Consider the following 20,843-nt stretch of genomic DNA (forward strand, 5'->3'; position numbering starts at 1 on the left):
CCTTTCATGTGGGTTCAAACTGTCAGATAAGCTACCTGGCTGTTTATAGAGTGTAAGTACATGTGTCCTATCTGCTTTAAAGATTAATGCGCGATAAATAAAAGTTGAGGTTCTTTTCATCTTTAGCAGTTGAGATGAAGTTTTGGTTAGCGGGTAAGCGCAAAGATCGGTCATTTTATGAATATGTAAGATGGTATGTGTAGCAGTATAATAAAGTATGTATGCGTGACGATGTGAAAGCAGAGAGGTGAATATGTGACATTTTAGGATATCATCAACAAAATTATTTTAACTCATCCTCTGGAAACCACAAATTTCACTATTGCCATACCTTAACCCATTCTTCAAACCTCAAACATGTTTTTACTATTTTAGCCACAATCCTTCCTGCCCTGCTCCTGTTATATTATATATTATATCTATATATATCATTCAAGCGAAAGACTAGTGTAGTTTTTCCAACAATAGGTAGATACGGTATAACCCCACCACCACCACCACGTCTACCACCCACAATACTACTGCCCTTTAATTTCAGATATGCATGGAACAAACACACATGCTCTGCAGTCAAGTCTGACCTGTGCGAGGAGCCCTGTCCTGACTGAAAACTCCAAAACATCCTGAGAGATGTCTTCTTCCATGAAGAGGATCTTGCTTTCCTCTAAGCCTTTCCAGGCCAGCTGACTCAGCTCACACACAAAACTGCACAAAGAGAAACAAAAAAACATGTGCTGCATTGGAATGTTTTATAATCAAAGATAATGTGAAAGTGAAAATTGGGGGAAATGATGTATTCCTCTGCTCTAGTAGGTTTTAATAAACATTATTTTGGATACATTTTTATGTTTAAGTGTACATGTTTTTTATGTTAGATTTTTGTGCAACCGTTTTTAATGTCAAATCTTTAATTCATTTAAAAAAAACAATTAATGAATCCTTGTAGGGATTTTCCTGGATTACTTCTCCTTCTGTGTAAAATAATAAAAATGAACGTAATGTTGAGGGATCAAGCTCTGATTTTACCTTGTCAATCACTTTCTTTGAAATTCTTCACTGGTTATGTATGTTATTAGTGGTGTGGAATGGTGTTAATATGTGTAGTGCTCAACTCAGCCTTCACCCTTCACCTTTGTGGTGTGGTTTTTGCCTCGTCAGTGCCTCCTTTTGTATTAGGGTCACGGTTCAGGAAGGCACCAAGAATAGTGAGGTAGACCTGGGTGAGGGTGGAGGGTATCTGGCCTCTACCATTTGTGTCGTCCATCATTGTGTCTTCACCCCTCGTTTTCACTCCCCGTTGATCTCTGCTTTGTGCATAACTCCCTCCTATACTGCCCTCTTCTCTTCTTCCTCCTTCTGCATGTACTACTTTTTCTTCTTTTTCTTTTTCTTTTCTCCTTCTTTCACTTCCTGTTTCATCCGGTGTCTGCGTCCTTCTTTGGTCTTCCCCTTTCAGCAGTAAATTCTCCAGACAGATGCAGCATATGTTGCAGAGTGCAGGGAGGGATGACATGGCGAGTAGGTGTCGACTGGTAAGAAGGAGATCTGCAGCCTGCACCCCAATAGCTCTGTTTGCTGAGTGACCTTTAAAATTGAGATGTAAATTAGTTTAAGCCCACTGAAATTAAAGGTAGACCCACACAGATGTTTTCACCTGCCTGATCAGAACTGTGTGGGCTTGTTCACACTGGGCTTGATTCACACATCCCTGACTTTCCTGCTAGTTTTACTGCACCTCATTTCATTTCTAACCTTTATTTAAAACTCAGGGCCCGTTGACGGAGATCCTCATTTTCAATGGGGCCGAGTACACAGCAAATAGACTATAACATTTAAATTACATCACATAAAAACATTTTGGACAATAAAATAGGGCAGACCCAAGAATATACACAGAATTCTCTCATTAAGGCCTAAAATTGACTAATTGATGGGGGAGGTACCAATTTTAAGGTGTTTTGTGCTGCATTCTAGGAATGTGAGCATGAGGGACCTCAAGTAAAAGCCATTCATTGGAATGAGTGGAAATTGACATGGAGTTAACAACATGGAAATTTTATAGAGGAATTTACCAAGAAGTGCTTTCCCAATGAATACCAACCAATGACCAATTTGTCTCATCTCAAGATATGGCTAACCAGTTATAACTTGCGACGGCCTCTAGCTCACCCAGTGAGAGCATGCGCCCCATGTAGGCTGAGTCCTCTGCAGCGGCCACGGTTTGAATCCGACCTGCGGCCCTTTGCTGCATGTCACCCCCTCTCTTTCTCTACCCCTTTCCTGTCTATCCACTGTCACTATCAAATAAATAGAAAAGCCCAAAAAAATAATCTTACAAAAGAGTGTTATAACTTGCATCTGTAATAAATCTATGAGCAGAATGATAGACCAAATAAAGAGGTTTTAACATTGAAGATGCAGCGTGTCTATAAATAACATCTCCATAATCCAACACATTAGAGTGAGTAGCTTCCACAATTCGTTTCCTGCAAGATATAAGAAAGAAGGATTTGTTTCTGTACAAGAAGCCAACCTCTTGGTGCAGCTTGCAGACAGCTTGCACCTGTTTTGATTCTTGTTATGACACAAAGTTTAGTGATCTTATGTCATACCCAGCCTACTGTAGCTCAGCCCAACTTCACACTGGGCAGAGGTCAACTGGAATAATTCAAAACACGTGTGGATGTGCAACGTCAACTTCAAAATGCAGTAGTACCCCTGGAGTTTTAAAAAGGGTACACCCAAAATTGTGGTGCTGCATACAAATTACAATTCATAGGAGCCAAGTGAGGTGGTTCGGGAATCTGTAAGGATTCCCCCGGCCGCCTCCATAGAGAGGTGTTCCAGCATACATAGAACACATACAACATGGGAGTCACAATGGCAAGTTGAGTTTGTGGAAATCCTCTTTAATTCCACTATGTTTTAACGCAACTTGATAATGATAAATGCAAGTAAAAGCAAGCTTCTTCAATTCAAAAAAAGTGTTGAAGACAAACCAAGGGACCCAAATAACAACAATAACCAGTATACCACCAACTATAAAACTACATGGAGTATACAGATGATTACAGAATTAGGCAACAGTAGGTCAAACTAAGAGCGGCACAGTGAAACAGAGATTGGAAACCTTCTGAGGATAAGTGGTTATGGATGGATGGATGGATGAAGGCACAAGCTGCATTTCACCTTTACAAACTAAACTTAACATTGATATTATGCAAATAACACATGTTCACGTCATTCACGTGGTGTCATTCGTGTCATTTACGTTTCATATATATTTCGTGACTGTCTGAGTTTGGGTCTTTTCCTTGATGACACTCTCCCTTATCCCCTTCGTGACACTATGCAGAATAACAAATATCTCAATGTAAATATAGAAGGATTCATATTTTTACCTTTAATTTGAAAGAAGTTGCCCACATACTCCTTGATCTCGTGGAAGTCCCACCCTTGCAACTGCCCAACTTTATCCGATATGCCTTCAAAATCCATGACATCGCGTGCACAACAGGTGACCACCACAGTACATCCTGGAAGAAGATGGCGATTTAACAGCCCTGAGATGAGGTCTGCAACAGGCAGAGGCTGTTCTGGGTCCAAAAGCTCTCTCTGCACCTCTTGTCTGGTGAGTTTGCTGGAAAACTCTTCATAGCCATCCAGCACCCAACAGCTTTGCTCTGGATTGGAAAGTAGGTAATCCACAATGGCTCTCTGCTCAGAACACAAGAAATAAGGAATGTAAGAATGACAACAGTAATGTATTTCTTCAACTAGTTAAACTTAATCCTTTGAACTCTGCAATAGAAAAGGATAGCCAGTGGCTACATTGGTATGTTTGCTTGTTGTGATGTCATTTATTGAAGTATCTTCAAATGCCTCATATCCCTAAAATCAGTACAACCTAAGCTAAAAGGCTAGGCAAGTCAATAAACCATAACAATTAATAAAAGTATTACAATTGTGTCATAAAACAAACAGATGTTTGCTCTTGATCCAAAAGATTTGTAAATGTACTTGACCTAAATATTCTGTAACACTCTAGATGTTATGTAACTTTTTTTTTAGATTTACAAATTTTTAGGAGCAGATTGTAAAGGCGGGAGTTCCGTTCTCTAAGGGTTAAAGACATATACTAGTCGCGTTTCCTAAATATTCCTATGAACCACTGGTTTAAAATACATTTTCAGTGCCAATATTATTAAACTATTACTGTCTAAAGTCTCTTTACAAAAGTCCTTTAACCAGGGCCGGCGATTGCTAAAGGCGACCTAGGCGATTGCCTAGGGCGTCAAATATGTTTTTACCATTGTAAACTTGTGGCACTAATATTGCCCCTTATGACCTTCCAATCAACCAGAGAGCAGTCTGGACATTGATTTCAGTAAAGTACTGTAGCTGTTATTCTAAATGTAATCTGCAGTTCAAAGTCCTACTTTCAAATGTTATATCAGAAAAGTCCTGATTTATGAAGGCGCTGTTATAGAATTGCTACCTACATACCTTTTCATCGTTGCCCCCTTCCAGCGGGAGGTAGTGTCGGAATAGCAGCTCAGACAGGGAAAGAGGGTGGGATAGTATGTTGAGCTGACGAAACTCTTGCAGGACAAACAGGTAAGATGAAGGGATAGGGCCCTGCATGAAATAAGAGTGAGGGGGATATAAGCAGTGAGAGAATAGAATTTACACAGTATGAGAGTATAAAACAAGCAGAGTAGGAAGACAGCTTTATTTGTTTAGCACATTTCAGCAACAGGGCAATTCAAAGTGCTTTACACAAAAACAGTTAAAAAGCAGTTAAAAAATTTTAAACAGATAAAACATAGAAGAAACAGTTAAATAAAAACAGATAAAACACAAGAATACACGTTACAGTGCAGTATAAGAAATTAAACATTAAAGAAATGAACAACCATTAAGAGAAAGGCAACATCAAAAAGATTGGTCTTCAGCCGTGATGTCAAAGAACTGAGAGCATCAGCGGATCTGCAGTTTTCTGGGAGTTCGTTCCAGATATGAGGAGCATATAAACTGAATGCTGCTTCCTCGTTTGGCTCTGACTCTGGGGACAGAAAGCAGACCTGTCCCAGATGACCTGAGAGGTCTGGGGGGGTTCATAGTGTAGTAGCAGATCAGAAATGTATTTTGGCCCTAAACTGTTTACTGATTTATAAACTAGCAAAAGTACTTTGAAATCAATTCTTTGAGGCACAGGAAGCCAGTGTAAAGACTTCAGAACTGGAGTGATGTGATCCACTCTCTTGGTCTTAGTGAGGACTCGAGCAGCAGCGTTCTGAATCAGCTGCAGCTGTCTGAGAGATTTTTTTAGGGAGACCAGTAAAGACACCGTTACAGTAGTCAAGTCTACTGAAGATAAAAGCATGGACAAGTTTTTCCAAATCCTGTTGACACATAAGTCCTTTAACCCTTGATATATTCTTAAGGTGATAATAGGCTGACTTTGTAATTGTCTTAATGTGGCTGTTAAAATTCAGGTCAGAGTCCACGACTACACCAAGATTTCTGGCGTTGTCTGTTGTTTTTAACATTGCTGTTTGAAGATGAGGGCTGACTTTTAATTGTTCCTCTTTTGCTCCAAAAACAACCACCTCAGTTTTATCTTCATTCAATTTCAGAAAGTTCTGCCACATCAAGCCGTTAATTTGTCCAATGCACTTAGTCAGTTTTTGAATTGGACTATAGTCCCCTGGCGATAAGGTTATGTAAATTTGTGTGTCCTCCGCATAACAATGGTAATTTATTTGTTGTTTTCCATAATCTGAGCCAGTGGAAGCATGTAGATGCTAAACAGAAGAGGCCCCTGTATGGAGCCTCGGGGAACTCCGCACGTCATATTTGTATGCTTAGATGTATAATTACCTGTTGACACAAAGTAATCCATATTTTGTAAGTAGGATTCAAACCAGTTTAGTACTGAGCCAGAAAGGCCAACACAGTTCTCCAATCGGTCTAGTAATATGTCATAGTTGACCGTGTCAAATGCAGCACTGAGATCAAGTAATACTAAGACTGAAATTTTGCCACAATCTGTTTTAAGGTGGATGTCTTAAAGACTTTGACATGAGCCGTCTCGGTGCTGTGCTGTGGTCGAAAACCTGACCAAAAGGCATTAAAACTGTTGTTCAGTGACAAGAAAGTGTTGAGTTATTGAAGAAACGCTTTTTCAATGATTTTACTTAAGAACGGAAGGTTTGATATTGGCCTAAAGTTGCTCATTAGTGATGTGTCTAGGATGTTCTTTTTTAAGAGTGGCTAGATTACTGCAATTTTCTGGGGTCTGTGGGAAGATATCTGAAAGTGGAGATGTGTTCACAATCTGTAGAAGATCAGAAGCCAAACAATTGGAAACATTTTTGAAAACACCCGTTTGTAGAATATCAAGGCAACAGGAGGTGGTTTTCAGATGTTGTATATTGTCTTCCAGATTTTTATGGTTAATCGTATGAAATTCTGTCATATTAGAACTAGTTTTGCTTGAACACTGTGACAGCACATATTCTGTACAAAACAATACAAATTATTAAAGCTACAAGCAGCAATAAACGGGCCCTCACCCCTATGGCAATGAGTGCACAACATTGTTGACATTATTTTCTGGGTAAAGTGCGTAACACTGGACATTATGCACTGCAAATTGTGTAACACTTCTTCCATCCAATATGTTGTGCTAGATACGCTAATAATGAAAGCCAATTGGAAAAATGAGAAAAGCATTGTGGGTACCAAATTTTGTGAATATCGGTGTGTCCAAAGTTAAGGCCTTCCATGTATTAGGGAGCGTTATGGAACCAGCTAAACATGCATGAACCAAATATATTTTTTCAAGAATCCCCACTGCCTCAAAATTCCCTTACAACAATCCAACAGATTTACACAGAACATCCTTGTTAATGAAATATTAATTTGTTTAAACTATTGAATGATGAGAAAGATTTAAACTTACTAGTCCATGTGCCCACTGCTGTCCTAAACAAGACATCAGCAGAGTTTTTCCAGATCCGGCCTGGCCAACGAGAACTGTCACCTTCCCTGCACATCCCTGGAGGAAGGTCTCCAATGTTACTTTGGAATCCATGTACCCATAATCCCCATCAGGCTCTAATTTGGTGAAAAACATGTTTAGTTGTTATATAGCAGTCTTTAATAATTCATGAGTAGGATAATGTTGTGTCTGAATTGTCAAGGTTGGGGTTTTCCTGTGTATTTAGTCTGTGTGCTTCCTTTGTCTGGTGTTGGCTCATCGTCTATTGTTGAGTGTCTCCTGCTTGTTTCCTGTGTATTTGTTCAGCTTTATTAGATCTGTTGGATTTTCTTGCCACTTTTGGCTGTTATAACAAGCTGTTATAATTGTGGATTGCCGACCTCTGTTTGGATTTATGGACTTCAGGATTAACGTTGACCTGAATTTTTTTTCTATGTAAATAAATTCTACACCTGCATCTGCCCCGTGGTGCCATGTATTTTGGGTCCAGAATCCTTTTTTCTGCTTCAGCACTCTGCCAGCCATGCCACGTATGGCCCTTTTCAGACCTTGCATTAACATGAGTCTTGGGTGATCCGTTCGCAAGTGGACAGCTGTGTCAGTTAACACATGGCATTAGAAGTTTGCTCCGCATGCGTCTTGAGTGACCACTTGTAATCGGATCTCACTTTCCAGCTTCTCCCAACTTCTGCTGATAAACATGTACATCCTTTTCATTTTAGTATATAAAACTACATATTTTAATAAAAAAATCATTGTTATTGTAGCCTATTACAGAAATATGCAAAGACTAATGAAAAAGCAATGCCTGCAGTATTTGTCTGAAGGGCGTACTGTTCTTTGTCCAACGACGGTATGTGTGTGATATATTCTGAAATAAGGTTATTCTGATGCCAGGAAACTGCAGCGCACAACTGGTGATAAGAACAGGCAGGAGGGTGGTCTATCTGTGCAGAGCCCCCCAAAAAAACTAACAGCATGTTAATAACATCCAAAACAAGATATTTACTCTCAGTGGTTTCTTTGAAATTAGAAATACTTTCTTAAAAGACTAACTACAACGGGTAAAACACATAGAGCTACCTACAGCTCCTCCGTCGTGGACAAACACAGCAAATGAGTACGTTGTTCCACTTACCCAGTGTTTTTTTTTATGTCGGAAAAGGGCCTGTACCATAGGAGAACGTAAGTTACGGAGGTAACTCCAGATTCTATTAGTATAGGCGTAGCCCTCTAAGGGCTATTGGGTTTATCCCTTCGCGCATGCGCAGTCGTGAAGATTTTCTTTCCCGCCCCAGCGTCCAGCTCGGGCCTCAACTACGTCCGCATTTACTGCATAAATACAGGGCGGACCCGTTGTTCGACTCCCAAAACATCAGCTTTTTCTTCAACTAATGTTCTAGGAGCAGGTGGCCCGGACCTTAGAGGGCTACGCCTATACTAATAGAATCTGGAGTTACCTCCGTAACTTAAGTTCTATTTCGTATAGGCTTCGCCCTCTAAGGGCTACGCTATTGGGTTAGGGCGAAGCTGATGTAGTCAATGCCACCTGCGGCACAAGGTCCACAAGCCGGACATACACCACATAGCCCCAGCAACAATGTACAGAGGCTAGTCAGATTCATTCTTTTGACAAAGCCTGCCCTGCCAATGGCGTGGCCGGAAAGGATCATGAGGCCCGCAATATGATGCAGTAGAAGCCTACAATGATTAATGGGGGTTAAGCGTGATTGACCCTGTCGCGCATGCAACGGAGAGGCATGATTACCTCCATGCATGCAACATGATTATGACAATGTATTAGATAAGAGCTGCGTCTCACAAGAAATATACCCCAGATAAAGGAGAGGTGAGACAGCAGAGCAGGGTCATTGCAGCGCGGCATTAAGCGTCACTGACTGTGGACAGAACGGCATGAGATATGGAAGATTCAGACATATCTCGCAGATAAAAGCGGATGAAGGGGCACGGAGAAGCCCAGGAAGCTGCCGCGCAAAAGTCGGCTACTGCAATGCCTTTAAATAAAGACGCATACGCTGACAAAGCCCTCGTAGGGTGACCCCGAATGTCTTGGGGGGGGGCTTTTTCCCTTCCGAGCTATAAGCCTGGGTAATAGCCTCTTACAGCCAGTGAGACAGACGCTGTTTTGAGAGGCTGATCCTTGGGAGTGTTCTCTATAATGCACAAACAGCTGCTGAGTTTTCCTGATATTTGCTGTGTGTAAAATGTACTGTGACAGAGCACGCACCGGACACAACCGGTGGGAAGCCTCCTCTGCACCGTTAGCGTGAGGTGGGGGAAAAAAAACCTCGAGGGAAAAACACCCTCGACCGAAAATAACAATTTAAGTCTTCGGCGTGAAGGAGGGATTTGGCTGTAAGGTGGCTGCGCTCCCGTCCCCTCTAATGGAGAGGCAGGACGGAGAAACTGACATAAATCACTCACTCTTTTGGCCGACGTTAGGGCGAGGAGAAGTGCTGTCTTAAGCGACAGCATTCTGAGTGAAGCCTGTGCCAGAGGCTCAAAAGGGGGGTTTCCCCAGAGCCCGGAGCACCAGAGCTAGGTCCCATTGGGGGGCAAGGGGGCGAACAGCCGGTTTTGACGCCTAGCCCCCTTCAGGAAACGCTTCACCAGGGGATGCGCAAAAACTGTCCTCTCACCAAAACCTTCGTGACAGGATGAGATGGCTGCTGCATATGCTTTGACAGTAGATGGCGCCAAATCATTATCCACCAGAGTTTGTAGGTACGTCAGCACGAGAGGTAGGGGACACGATGTGGGATCTGCGTCCCCCTCTGTGCACCAGCGCTGGAAGGCAGACCAGCGCCCTGCGTAGCCTGCTATGGTAGAGGGGGCTCTGGAGCCCTGGACGGTGCGCACCACGGCGGGGGGCAAGCCTAATCTCTGTGAGTGCTCCCGCTCAGCAACCAGCCCCACAGTCTCTGATTTATCACTGGGGGATGACAGACCGCACCGTTCAGCTGCGTTAGTGCGTCTCCCCGCCACGGAATCTGCCAGGGGGGAGACAACAGCAGCTGAACGAGGGTTGGGAACCAGGACGCGCTCGTGCGCTCCGGTGCCACCAGAACAATTAACAGATTCTCGTCCTGGACGCGCTCCAGGAGGCGAGGGATCAGAGGGACCGGGGGAAAAGCGTATAGGAGGGTTTTTGGTCCAGGTTAGTGGGAGAAGGCGTCTACGCCGAGGGGAGGGTTGTCCCGCGCGCTCTAGGAAAACCACAGTGTGCATTGTGTGTTTTCTCGTGAAGCGAACAGGTCAACCTCCGCTTCCCCGAACCTGCTCCATAACATTTGAACGATAGTGGGATTCAATCTCCACTAGTTGTGGGAGGGCCCCCCCCTCGACATCAAGTCTGCCGCCCGGTTCAAAAAATCCCGGGGATATATTCTGTTTTGAGAGACAACAGGTGGCTGTGCGCCCACAGCTGGAGGCATCTGGCTATTTCCAGCAGCCGGGCTGATCGTATGCCGCCCTGGCGGTTATGAATGCTGCCGCCGTGATGTTGTCTGTCACCACTGGTGTAAAGTGTTTCAACACCTTCAGCACCATCCATGAGTTCATGTGTTTCAAGCCAATCCATGCTGCGCTGCACTCTGACAGCGTGCGAGCACAAGTCTGAGTGTTGTTCACCGACATGGCAAGCAGATAGCGCAGAGCCCATCCCGCCGCTGGGCGAGATGAGTGATTGTGTCGCCCAGTCCATGGTAGGGCTTTTTTTATTTTATTTTAATTTTATTTTTTTATTTGAAAGGGCAGTGACCAGTCGCCGCCGTGTGGGGCGGGAGCGGTCACTGGGTTAACCCGACCCCTGCCTCGCCGGCATCGCCGTGGGGAAGTGGGTGGTTGAGCGGCGTCGTCCACCGTGGGTGGACGCTCCTTCCCGCTGCCTGCACAGCGAGGACGCCGTGGCGCCGCGCTGGCAGCAACGGCCTGGTGTGTGCTTGTGTGGGGAACGACTGTCATAACAGCGCTCTGTTTAGAGCAAACAGGGGCTGTTCGGCTGAGGGGAAACAGCTCTTCAGATGGGAGGGAGTGGTCCTTAAAAAGGGCCGTTGTGTTTCCAACTCTAAGCTGAAGAGGGACAGACGATCCCCGCGCCCGTCATTGCCACTGCCGCTGCTGCTTGCTGGGTGGCTTGGGAGGCAGATTGGACCAGGTGGGAGCCGCACTCATGGTTCTCCGGCCTCGTGCAGGTTGACGGCCGTGTGGCGTCGGCTGTCACTGCGGAGGGGGACCAGGCGGGGGCCCTGAGGCCAAAGCTTGGGAAGACGCGGCTGCAGCAGATGCTGCGGGGCGCTTCAGCTTTGTGGCGGTTGTCATGGCGACGGCGGGTTCGTGTAAGAGCCGCCTTCCACGAGCCGGGCCTCTGCAGCCGCACGGCGTAATTCGCCACTTGGTGGAGATGAGACGTGGCAGTCTGTAGGCGCGGCCCAAATAGTCAATTTCGGGCTATGGGGCCGTACAGAAGCTCGCGTCTAAAGTCCGCTGACATCTGAGACATGTGGAGCCAGATGGCTGGGCCACAGCCTGCCAAGCCTCACCCTGGACAGTGCCACCGTGGACGCCGTGGTCAGGGTAAGGATGGCGTTCATAGCCTTATCAATCTCCGTGCCCGAAGAAAGTAGCCTTCGGGAGAAGGCTCCACTCTAGGGGAGGGACCGAAGGAAAAAACCTGCGTCCGTGTCGCCTTGAACCCGAGTAAACGGGGCACAGCGAGAGACGGGAGCCTTCAGTTTCCCCGGCTGGAAGCCTCTTCCACAAATGGCCGAAGCTCTGTGAAGCGCGGCCAGAGTGGGGCCCGAGAAGAGGGCGGCTCCTGGGCATAATATCACCGCTCAAAAAGGCCACGAGCGGGGTCTAGCAGCTCCACCGGGAGCGCTATGCCTCTCAGCTCCGCCGCCTTCCTGATGATCTCCGGCAGGCCAGCAGAGAGAGCCTTAGCTATGGAAGCCGGAGCCCAGTGGGGCAAAGGTGAAGGCCGCTCGGCGGTGCCCCAGGCCGTTCGGGAGACGGAGAGAGCTCCAGTGGGAAAGCGTCAATCGCCGTCTCATGGCCCAGTCCTCCCAAGGGGGAGGAGGGGGACCCTCCCAGAGGGGAAGAGGGGACACCGGTGATGGAGGCGCTGTCCGAGAGAACCGAGCCAGGGGACTCGTGCTCGTCAAAAACGCCGTTCATCAGCGGTTCCAAGGTGCCGCCGGATTCCTGTCTGTCTGCCCAGCTGCCGTCTCCGCCGCCGCTAGCCTAGCTACCCAGAAAGGCTACCGCCCGTCGATTTAGCTCTTTAGATGACGGGCGGGCGCCAAACTGGCAGGAGGCCTGGCGGGTGAGGGCCTGGTCGGCGTGAACGTCGCCCAGGCAGTCCTCGCAACAGGGGTGGAGGACCGGCGGAAGGATGTAGGAGGGGCAGACACGGGCACAGGTGGAAAGTCTTGAGATTGTCTTCATACTGCAAAGTTGAAGAAAAAGTGGGGGTCGAACAACGGGTCCGCTCTGTATTTATGCAGTAAATGCGGACGTAGTTGAGGCCCGACAAATCTTCACGACTGCGCATGCGCGAAGGGATAAACCCAATAGCGTAGCCCTTAGAGGGTGAAGCCTATACGAAATAGAACCAGTTTTTTCTTTTTCACCCTTTCAATGTTAAAGGGGTGATAGAATACAAAATTGATTTTACCTTGTCATAGTTGAATAACGACAGTTTGGTGGGTAAAGAAGACATTCATACAACCTCAAAATCCCATTGACACCTCTGTCCTCTGCAAATCTCACAATTAGAAACTGCTGCTGAAACGGGCGAATTTCAACTTAGCTAATTGTTGACATGAACTATGTGGCTCCTACTTCTTTGGCTCTGGCCTCTAGTCTTTGTCACGGCCCAACACTTACATAGGCTACACCTGAGGTCAGCTTAGTCTTCTGAATCTAGGTCACGCAGATCTCAGAAATTGTATACTTTGTTCGTTTGCTATTTAATTACTAAATTCACTCCTGAGACTTTTTATGCAAGAAATCAACTATGTAGAGGTCAAATATGTGCTGTTTTACGAAAATTGATGGCTAATTGCAAATGTTGTCCTGTGTGTTGGAGTTCAGGAGCTTAGCAGGCTAACGTGACAGGTTTTGCAAAGTGTAAATATACTGTAGTTATGTCGAAAGTGTAGCTAGCTAACCACAATCTTTAACCATAGGATTGAATGGACACCAGCTGCTAACAAAAGCCCTCAAAGCCCCCAAAAAAGTAACCCAGAAACGGTAACGTGGCCCTGGGTCTTTTCAGACTGTGTAGAGCTCCTGAAGTCCGTCACGTCTTACTAAATTTGCAATTAGTCATCAATTTTTATAAAACGGCCCATATTTGAGCTTTATAAATAAAAAATATCGGAAAAGAATTTTCAAACTAAATATCAGACAAACAATGTACTATGTAACATTGCAGTGTCAGACTTATGAGACCGGCTGTCTTGTCTCCAATGTGTATGTGGTGCACTCAAACAATCAGCGTGCGTCTCCTCTTAATATTCATGAGCATACTATATTTGGAAGAAAAGCTCCCATTTCCAAATAGGACAATAGGGCCAATAGAACAATGCCTAAACAATGTTACATACCCTAGTAAACGACCTTAAGGAACAGTATGAAATAACCTATATATAATCGTTCTAGCACCCCTTCAAGTTTTTTTCACTTGCATGTTCCACATTAAAGTAGCCTTTATTCAGAGTGTGATTTGCCAGGAGGGATGTGTAGGATTTCCCTCTTTCTGATCTACATATCCCTGCCTCTGCTAAATTATTTTTTTTTACTTGGTGGGGACAAAATGTATCCCCCCTTCCCTCAAAGTGATCAATACTACTTCACCAATAGCCTAGAACATATATAAATGATATACCTAAAATAGAAGTATTTAAAACTAAGTCTATAGTGCGATACAACAATGAAATCCGAGCAGCAGTTGCTGGTTGTATATAACCGCTACAGAGCTCCAGGATGCTGGCTACCAGCAGCAGCTGTTTAGCTGCCAATAGGGTGTGTGACTGTGAGCCGGGTACAGGCACCGCCAGATGATGGTCCTTTAGTGGCTGAATATTTTTGTTTTTGAATATTTTTTGTTTTTATAGTGATATATTTTGTGTTGGCACCGTGTTGTGCTATTTCACTTTGTGATTATTTCCCATTGGATGTTGAATTGCATAAGTGTTTGGTATGGCAGGCCCGAGGGGCACTATATCCACGGAATTGGAAGGGGGATTTCATTCCGGCATGTTTTGTTTTGTTTGCATGATCAAAAAACACCCCCCCCCTTTCTTTTTTATCACACCCCCATTATATATTTAGCAAATTCCTGATGTACAATGAAAGGAAAAGGACATCATGCTAACCTTGTGTTCTGCCCCCTTTGTCTGACGATCCAGGAGTCTGATCAGGTCTGTCCCTGCCTCTGTTCGCTGTTCTTAGTCTGACCCACACATTCTCAGGCTGGACCTCCCTTACCAGGTGCTCACTGAGTTGCTCCCACCTCCTCCGCAGTAAACTCATAACTGCAGCAATGTACTTCTCCCAGTGGTCTGTGGGTAGAATACATTATAAAACGCATTATTTGTAGAAGACAGTATGCGTGTGCAGCACCCCCCAGGGCCAGAAGGTCCCTTATTTTATTTTTTATATTTCATTGCAGTTTCAACAGACAATTTCCTCTTAATATGTAAACACATACACACACAGTTATTTTAGAACACTTAACATTAAAGACTTAGAAAAGTCACAGTACAAGAACCAGATTATTTGGTTTGAAAAGGTCTGTGTGCCTGTCGAATGAAATGACTCATGGAATCCAAAATACTCCTTAACTACAAAAAAACTGAATCAGGTGCTGGACATTTACAGAAGTGAATTTGTGATTTAGTGTCTCCTTCTCTAGACCTGCCAGCACACCCCATATACAGTACTTTACATTGAAATGCCAAACACAGAAAAAGAGATTTTCTCTAAAAACATTTTTACAATTACAAAATCTTTAAAAGTTCAAAATTTGCATTACAAAAAAAAGCTACTGGTTTTGGATGTTTCATGTTTTCTGTTTTACAGACAAAGTAGAAAGATGTTTATGTCTTCTTCTTTGGCAAATCTGTAGTTAAAGTGACAGGCTAAAAGACCTGAATTATAGTGTTGTCATCATGATTAACTAAACAACTTTTTTTCATTTGTGGCCCTTCAAACAAAGTGCTGATGGCGGCCCACAGCTCACTGTGTAAGTGCGCTCGCCCCATGTTTGCTGAGTCCTGCAGCGGCCCAGGTGCGAATCCAGCCTGCAGCCCTTTGCTGCGTGTCATTCCCCATCTCTCTCTCTCTCCCCCTTTCACATGTCTGTGAATGGGGGGAGATACATACTGTACTGTCTAATAAAGGACAAACTAATCTTTAAAAAATAAACAAAGTGCTGACATCTTTATGATTAGTAAAAAGGATATGAATACTGGTGGCACACAACTAAATGTATTTGTATGAATTTGATTTTTTACTAAGTGTCTGAACACTGCAAATTTATTGATGAAAAACAAAATTACGATTTCATTTTTATTTGTAAGTTTTTAAACAATATTGTGTAAATAAACTGAAATGCTGATTTATTTGAGGTGTCACAAATCTTATTCATCAATGTTAAAGATGGATCAGGTTAGCACTTTACTGGAAGGGCCACACACATGATGAAGTAATGAGGAAGTACAGTTTTTTTAGCCTGTTACTTTAACTACCAATATACCAAAGTGAACACATAAACATCATTACTAAATCAGAAATCGTGATTGAAATACCTTAATTGATGTAATAATTAACATTTTGTGCATGCATTAAGTCATGCATGAGATACTATTAATCTGTGTACATTACTCATGGTTCATGAAGTACTAAATGAATGAATTCATGCTATTTCATGCATGAATTCATGATAATTCATGTACCCTTATTATAAAGGGTTTTATTTATTACAGTGCTGAGCCTGCCACCCTGTGTGCAGTTCTCTTAATAAATCCACTGACTTTAACGGTTAAATGGTAATTTGCTAGGTTAGTTCATACAGTAGCTGCAATATAACAAGGCTGAAGCATTATGTATATGTTCTACCAATCCGTGGACGTTTGATGAGCTGCTGCTCTGAAGGCGCTGATGACTTCCCATCCGTTCCATGGGGACTGGAATTTTCGGAAACATCTAACGTATAGAAAAACACAAACAAACCATAAAGCACTTACAAAAATACACTAGTTCTAAGGAAATATCCTAAAGAATAATGCTATCACGAATTTTATGTTGTTTATGTTGCATACTATTTTTAGGCTTTGACTTTACGTTTTTTTCTAAATAATCTAGAGATTAAAAAAAGAATCAAAGGAAACGCAGGGGATTCCCGAAGATAAACAAAAGTCATAAGAAATACTGATGATATGCTGATCATTGCTGCTTCTCCCCACAGCTGCCTTTCACTTTCACTTTTCCACTTCAGTTTGTCAATATGGCTAATTTTACTTTGGTGGGGTCCTTTAATATAAACCAAATAAACTAATTTTATTTTATGTGTGTATTTCAATCTTCCAAGTAAACCTTTCATTTTGAGAGCTCCTTTTGCATACCTAACAGCAGAAAAAAGTCAACTGTGTAGAGGAGAAGCAGGTAGCTTACAATTATGGCAAGATGTGCATCCAAGAAAATGGACACCTGGAGCCATTCATGTATACATAGACATAGAAACACACAATCATACTCAACAAAAAAGAAACACCCCTTTTCAGGACACTGTATTTTAAAGATAGTTTGGGAAAATCAAAATAACTTTAGAAATCTTTATTGTAAAGGGTTTAAACAATGTTTTTCATGCTTGTTCAATGGTTGGAAGTGGACCTGTCCCCTTGTGTCTCATTGGAACTACAGATCCGTTCCACGATCTGGCAAACTTGCTTAGTGCAGTTATAGCAAGTAGAGATCCGCAAAGCGTGAAAAAAGTACCGTTCACCCTGTTACGAGATGATGAACCACTGAAACTATTTTGATAACATTATTTTAAGTTACAAAAAGTTCTCTAGTGTTGCTTTAAGGGCGGTAGGCAAGTAAGGTCACAGTTATAAGAAAATTAGGAAAGTAAAGAGACACTTCTACTGATTCTGAAAAACCCCAAAAGAAAGACGCCCAGGGTCCTTGTTAATGTGAACGTGCCTTAGGCATGGTGCAAGGGGGCATGAGGACAGCTGATGTGGCCAGAGCAATACACTGCAATGTCCCTGCTGTAAGACGCCTAAAACAGCGCTTCAGGGAGACAGGAAACACAGCTGTTTGTCCTTGAAGTGGCAAACCACGTGTTAGAACACCTGCGTAGGATTGGTCAGTCCAAATATTACACCTGCGGAACATGTACAGGATGATACAATTTCAATTCAATTTAAATCTATTAGGTTATCTCAGGACACTTTACAGATGAAGTAGGTCGAGACCACATTCTATAATTTACAGACCCAACAATTCCTGTAATTCCTTCGAGAGCAAGCAGTGGGGTGCAGTACATGAGGAGGAGATGCACTGCACAACTTAATGCAGCTGGTGGCCACACCAGATAGTGAGGGCTACTTTTGATTTTAACTCCCCTTTTGTTCAGGGACACATCATTCTATATCTTGGTCTCATATTTGTAAAAATTGTTCAGTTTGTGTCTTAGGTAAATATTTTAATGTTCATGCAAATATTTGCCTATGTTAAGTTTGCTTAAAATATAACAGCAAATGAAAGTGAAAGGATGTTTCTTTTTTTGCTGAGTATATATAAATATTTTCTCACAGACAGAGAAACAGACGTTGACAAACATTAACTACATGTAGCTACGTCTCTTAGAGACAGTGGTTCTGCGGCTTCAAATTGTATGGCAACTAGTCTGCAGGATTTTGTCTGCAGCATTTTACTAGTTTGAGTAAGTAAGAACCACTTAGTTTTTTCTACTCCATACTGTGTGTGCCCCATTCAGCGATAAACCATTTAGGGGTTCAGTACTGTTCTTTAGTAAGCTTAATCAGAGAACACTACTTATAAAGTTATTAATTTACTTTTACCACAATAAAAAAATCAGCCACAAATGAGATCACCTTATTCAACTCAAATGAGCGACCATGCACACACACGATACAGTGGATTATATATTCCAAAAGTAAAAGTAAATAGACTAGGCCAAACATTTCTGTTCAAATTGGTTACACCTCCCTTTTATTCTGATCACGCTCTTTTTTGTTTATTGTGAAATAAAGACTGCTTAACTTCAGCACTGGTGAATTACTTAGTTTCACAATTGTGAAATGCAAAGGTGCTTTCCATAACTCCCTTTTATTTCACAGAGAGAAGTGCAGCCCAATTCCTTTCCTTCCCTGTAATTTTTGATAGATTACCATTTAATACACATACATATTAAATTATTGTATTATTATACTTTATGTACATTTCTCCTTTGAACTGACTGTCATTAATATAAAGTCTGTTCTTACGGAATGCTGTATAAATAACACGCCTATCTGTTAAGTAATTTTGTAATTTTGGTAACACAATGTTCTTTTACTGCCTTTGGCGTATCCTTTTACGCCATTTATAGTAGTTGCATTGGGCTTCCAACTGTTCCATCTGCATCAACCAGGCCCCAAGTGCAACTGTGGAAGTCCACTTAGGGTTTCCACCAGGAAATAGTTGTTCTTGCCCTGAAAGTACATATGTATCTGTACTTTTTGTTAAGTGAGTGTAAACTAAAATGTTGAGCTGTTAAACATTATACCTGCGACTCCTCAGCATATAAGCATTGTAACTGTGGGCAGTGTAGATAAGCCTAGACAATAGATAAATATTAAAAATATATAAATAAATATACATATTAAAATGGCCCTCTGACATTTAAATACAGACTGCTTAGTATAATTTCAATGTATGTATGGTATACAACTATTTATATTTAAACAGATATAGACTGTTTTTGTATATGTAGATTACAAGTTATACTTATTTCAATATGCTGCTAGGCTAAATGGATTCCTGCCAATCCGAATTTGTTTGTGTTTAACGTGCAATGACAATAAAGCATCTTATTATTCTTAAATTGAAACATATTAGCAATCAGTATAAAATATAAATAAGATTATCAACTTATGTCAACATTCATAGCATTATTTCAAACTCACTATTTGCATATCCAGCCACTGACATAAGCCTCGTCTCCAGGCGCATGGGGATGCCCTCACATAAGATACACATGCTCTGAAGGAAGTTGCAGCAATCTGCATGGTTGGCCACCCTCAAGTACTCCAACATGGCTTTGATATGTTTGGTTACTGCTGATGAAGAACAGCCACTAGGGTCCATTTTGATGTTCCGACGAGCATCACCGGGCATTATTTGGCACAACTTTGTTAGGATTGCGGGTGACTGACTGCTTAGGACTTGGAGCATTTCTGAGGATTCCTGAGCCAAGACGGAGTTCACATTAAGGTTGTCAGGTTCAGCCTCCTCATCCATGGTCAGACTCCATCAGCTGTAGGGGTAGGGGTGGGGTTGTGGGGGGGGGGAATCAATTCACATACTGTATGTATCTTGACAATTTTTGAAATCGATTATTTTACCCAGAATCAATTTTTTTTAACTTTGTTTTTATTAATAATTAAAATAATATATCTTTTGATATGTTTTCTCTAGAAGTGTAATGTTAGCCCAAATGGTGCCTTGCATTTCACTTTTTACAAGGGTACAGGCCTGAGGACATCCACAGGCCAAATTAGACTTTTGGTCATAGCGCCCCCATTGCTGGAAACAGGAAATCGACTTAACATGACAAACATCATCCGATTTACATGAAACTTATGTCTGGGCCAAATGTGATATAGATGCCCCCTTATACTTTAACCATGCCCATGTACTCAGGCCACGCCCCTTTATGGCTTTTGAACCGTTTAAGGTAGAGGTATCTTGTGTGAGGTATCATAGAACTCAGCAGCGTCCCTTTTTAATTTTTAGTGGTTTGACCCACCCCCTATTTTTTAGCCACGCCCCTTTCTATAACCAATGACAAGTTTGATGTAGTCTATTGTGTGAGATATCATTGAACTCAGCAAAGAGTATTTTTTGATTGCCGACCGTTTGCCCTGCCCCATGCTTAAGACACGCCCCCTTTATTAACTAATGACCCATTTCTTGTTAACTATTTTTAATTCCCTTTTCATTGGTGAAGATTTGTAGTGTCTTAGTGAAACATGCACGGTCGCAAGGAGCGGCGTCCGCCAGTAACCCTGACGCTCGCAGAGGAACGAGGGCCCGTCCGACGCTGCTTGCAGCTGTAATTTAGCTTTATGTTGTTGTTAAAGAAGGAAATGAAAATTGCAGTCCCAAACACTATCGAATCGCAATACTTCTAAAATCGCAATAAACAAAATTTGAAATTCAAAACAAATCTGCACCACTGTAACGTGAAAGAATCGCAGCCCTAATCTGAGGAAACAAAACTCAGAACTGAAATAACATTTTCACATGTGGCCCTAATCCTCTTCCATACATATCTCCTTGGTGCATTGTGCTATCGTTTGTTCAATGAAGATGGGAGATCTAGGCTAGCTACTATTGACAGTTTGTTTAAATTCAATTCAAATTTGGGTATATTAGGTAAATCATTATTAATAAACAGATAATTAAGATAGTTGTGCTTACTTCGATCAGCAAAATCCTATTTTCATGTCAGACATGAGACAAAAGGCTGATTTTGTTTGTTTTTTAATGTGGATAACTCATGCGCTAAACTATGCTTCAT

The 20,843-nt window shown here is 42.6% G+C and overlaps 1 protein-coding gene across 3 annotated transcripts in view; it reads right to left on the minus strand.

The window, feature by feature from the left end:
• The window catches only part of nlrc5 (NLR family, CARD domain containing 5), a 58,259-nt gene that overhangs the window by 36,879 nt on the left and 537 nt on the right, over window positions 1-20,843 (minus strand). For all 3 annotated transcript variants that reach the window (XR_004657458.1, XM_034878139.1, XM_034878137.1), the window contains exons 2-9: window positions 19,228-19,577; window positions 16,151-16,237; window positions 14,407-14,592; window positions 6,968-7,122; window positions 4,507-4,638; window positions 3,402-3,717; window positions 1,131-1,584; window positions 582-705 (exon numbers count right to left, since the gene is read on the minus strand). Coding sequence is in view for 2 of the 3 variants with exons in the window: in XM_034878139.1 (XP_034734030.1) it covers window positions 582-705; window positions 1,131-1,584; window positions 3,402-3,717; window positions 4,507-4,638; window positions 6,968-7,122; window positions 14,407-14,592; window positions 16,151-16,237; window positions 19,228-19,561 (1,788 nt within the window). In the remaining variant the exon portion in view is untranslated. The remainder of the gene's footprint in view (window positions 1-581; window positions 706-1,130; window positions 1,585-3,401; window positions 3,718-4,506; window positions 4,639-6,967; window positions 7,123-14,406; window positions 14,593-16,150; window positions 16,238-19,227; window positions 19,578-20,843) is intronic.

Source organism: Etheostoma cragini, chromosome 8 (assembly GCF_013103735.1).
Source record: "Etheostoma cragini isolate CJK2018 chromosome 8, CSU_Ecrag_1.0, whole genome shotgun sequence".
NCBI classification, from domain to species: Eukaryota; Metazoa; Chordata; class Actinopteri; order Perciformes; family Percidae; genus Etheostoma; species Etheostoma cragini.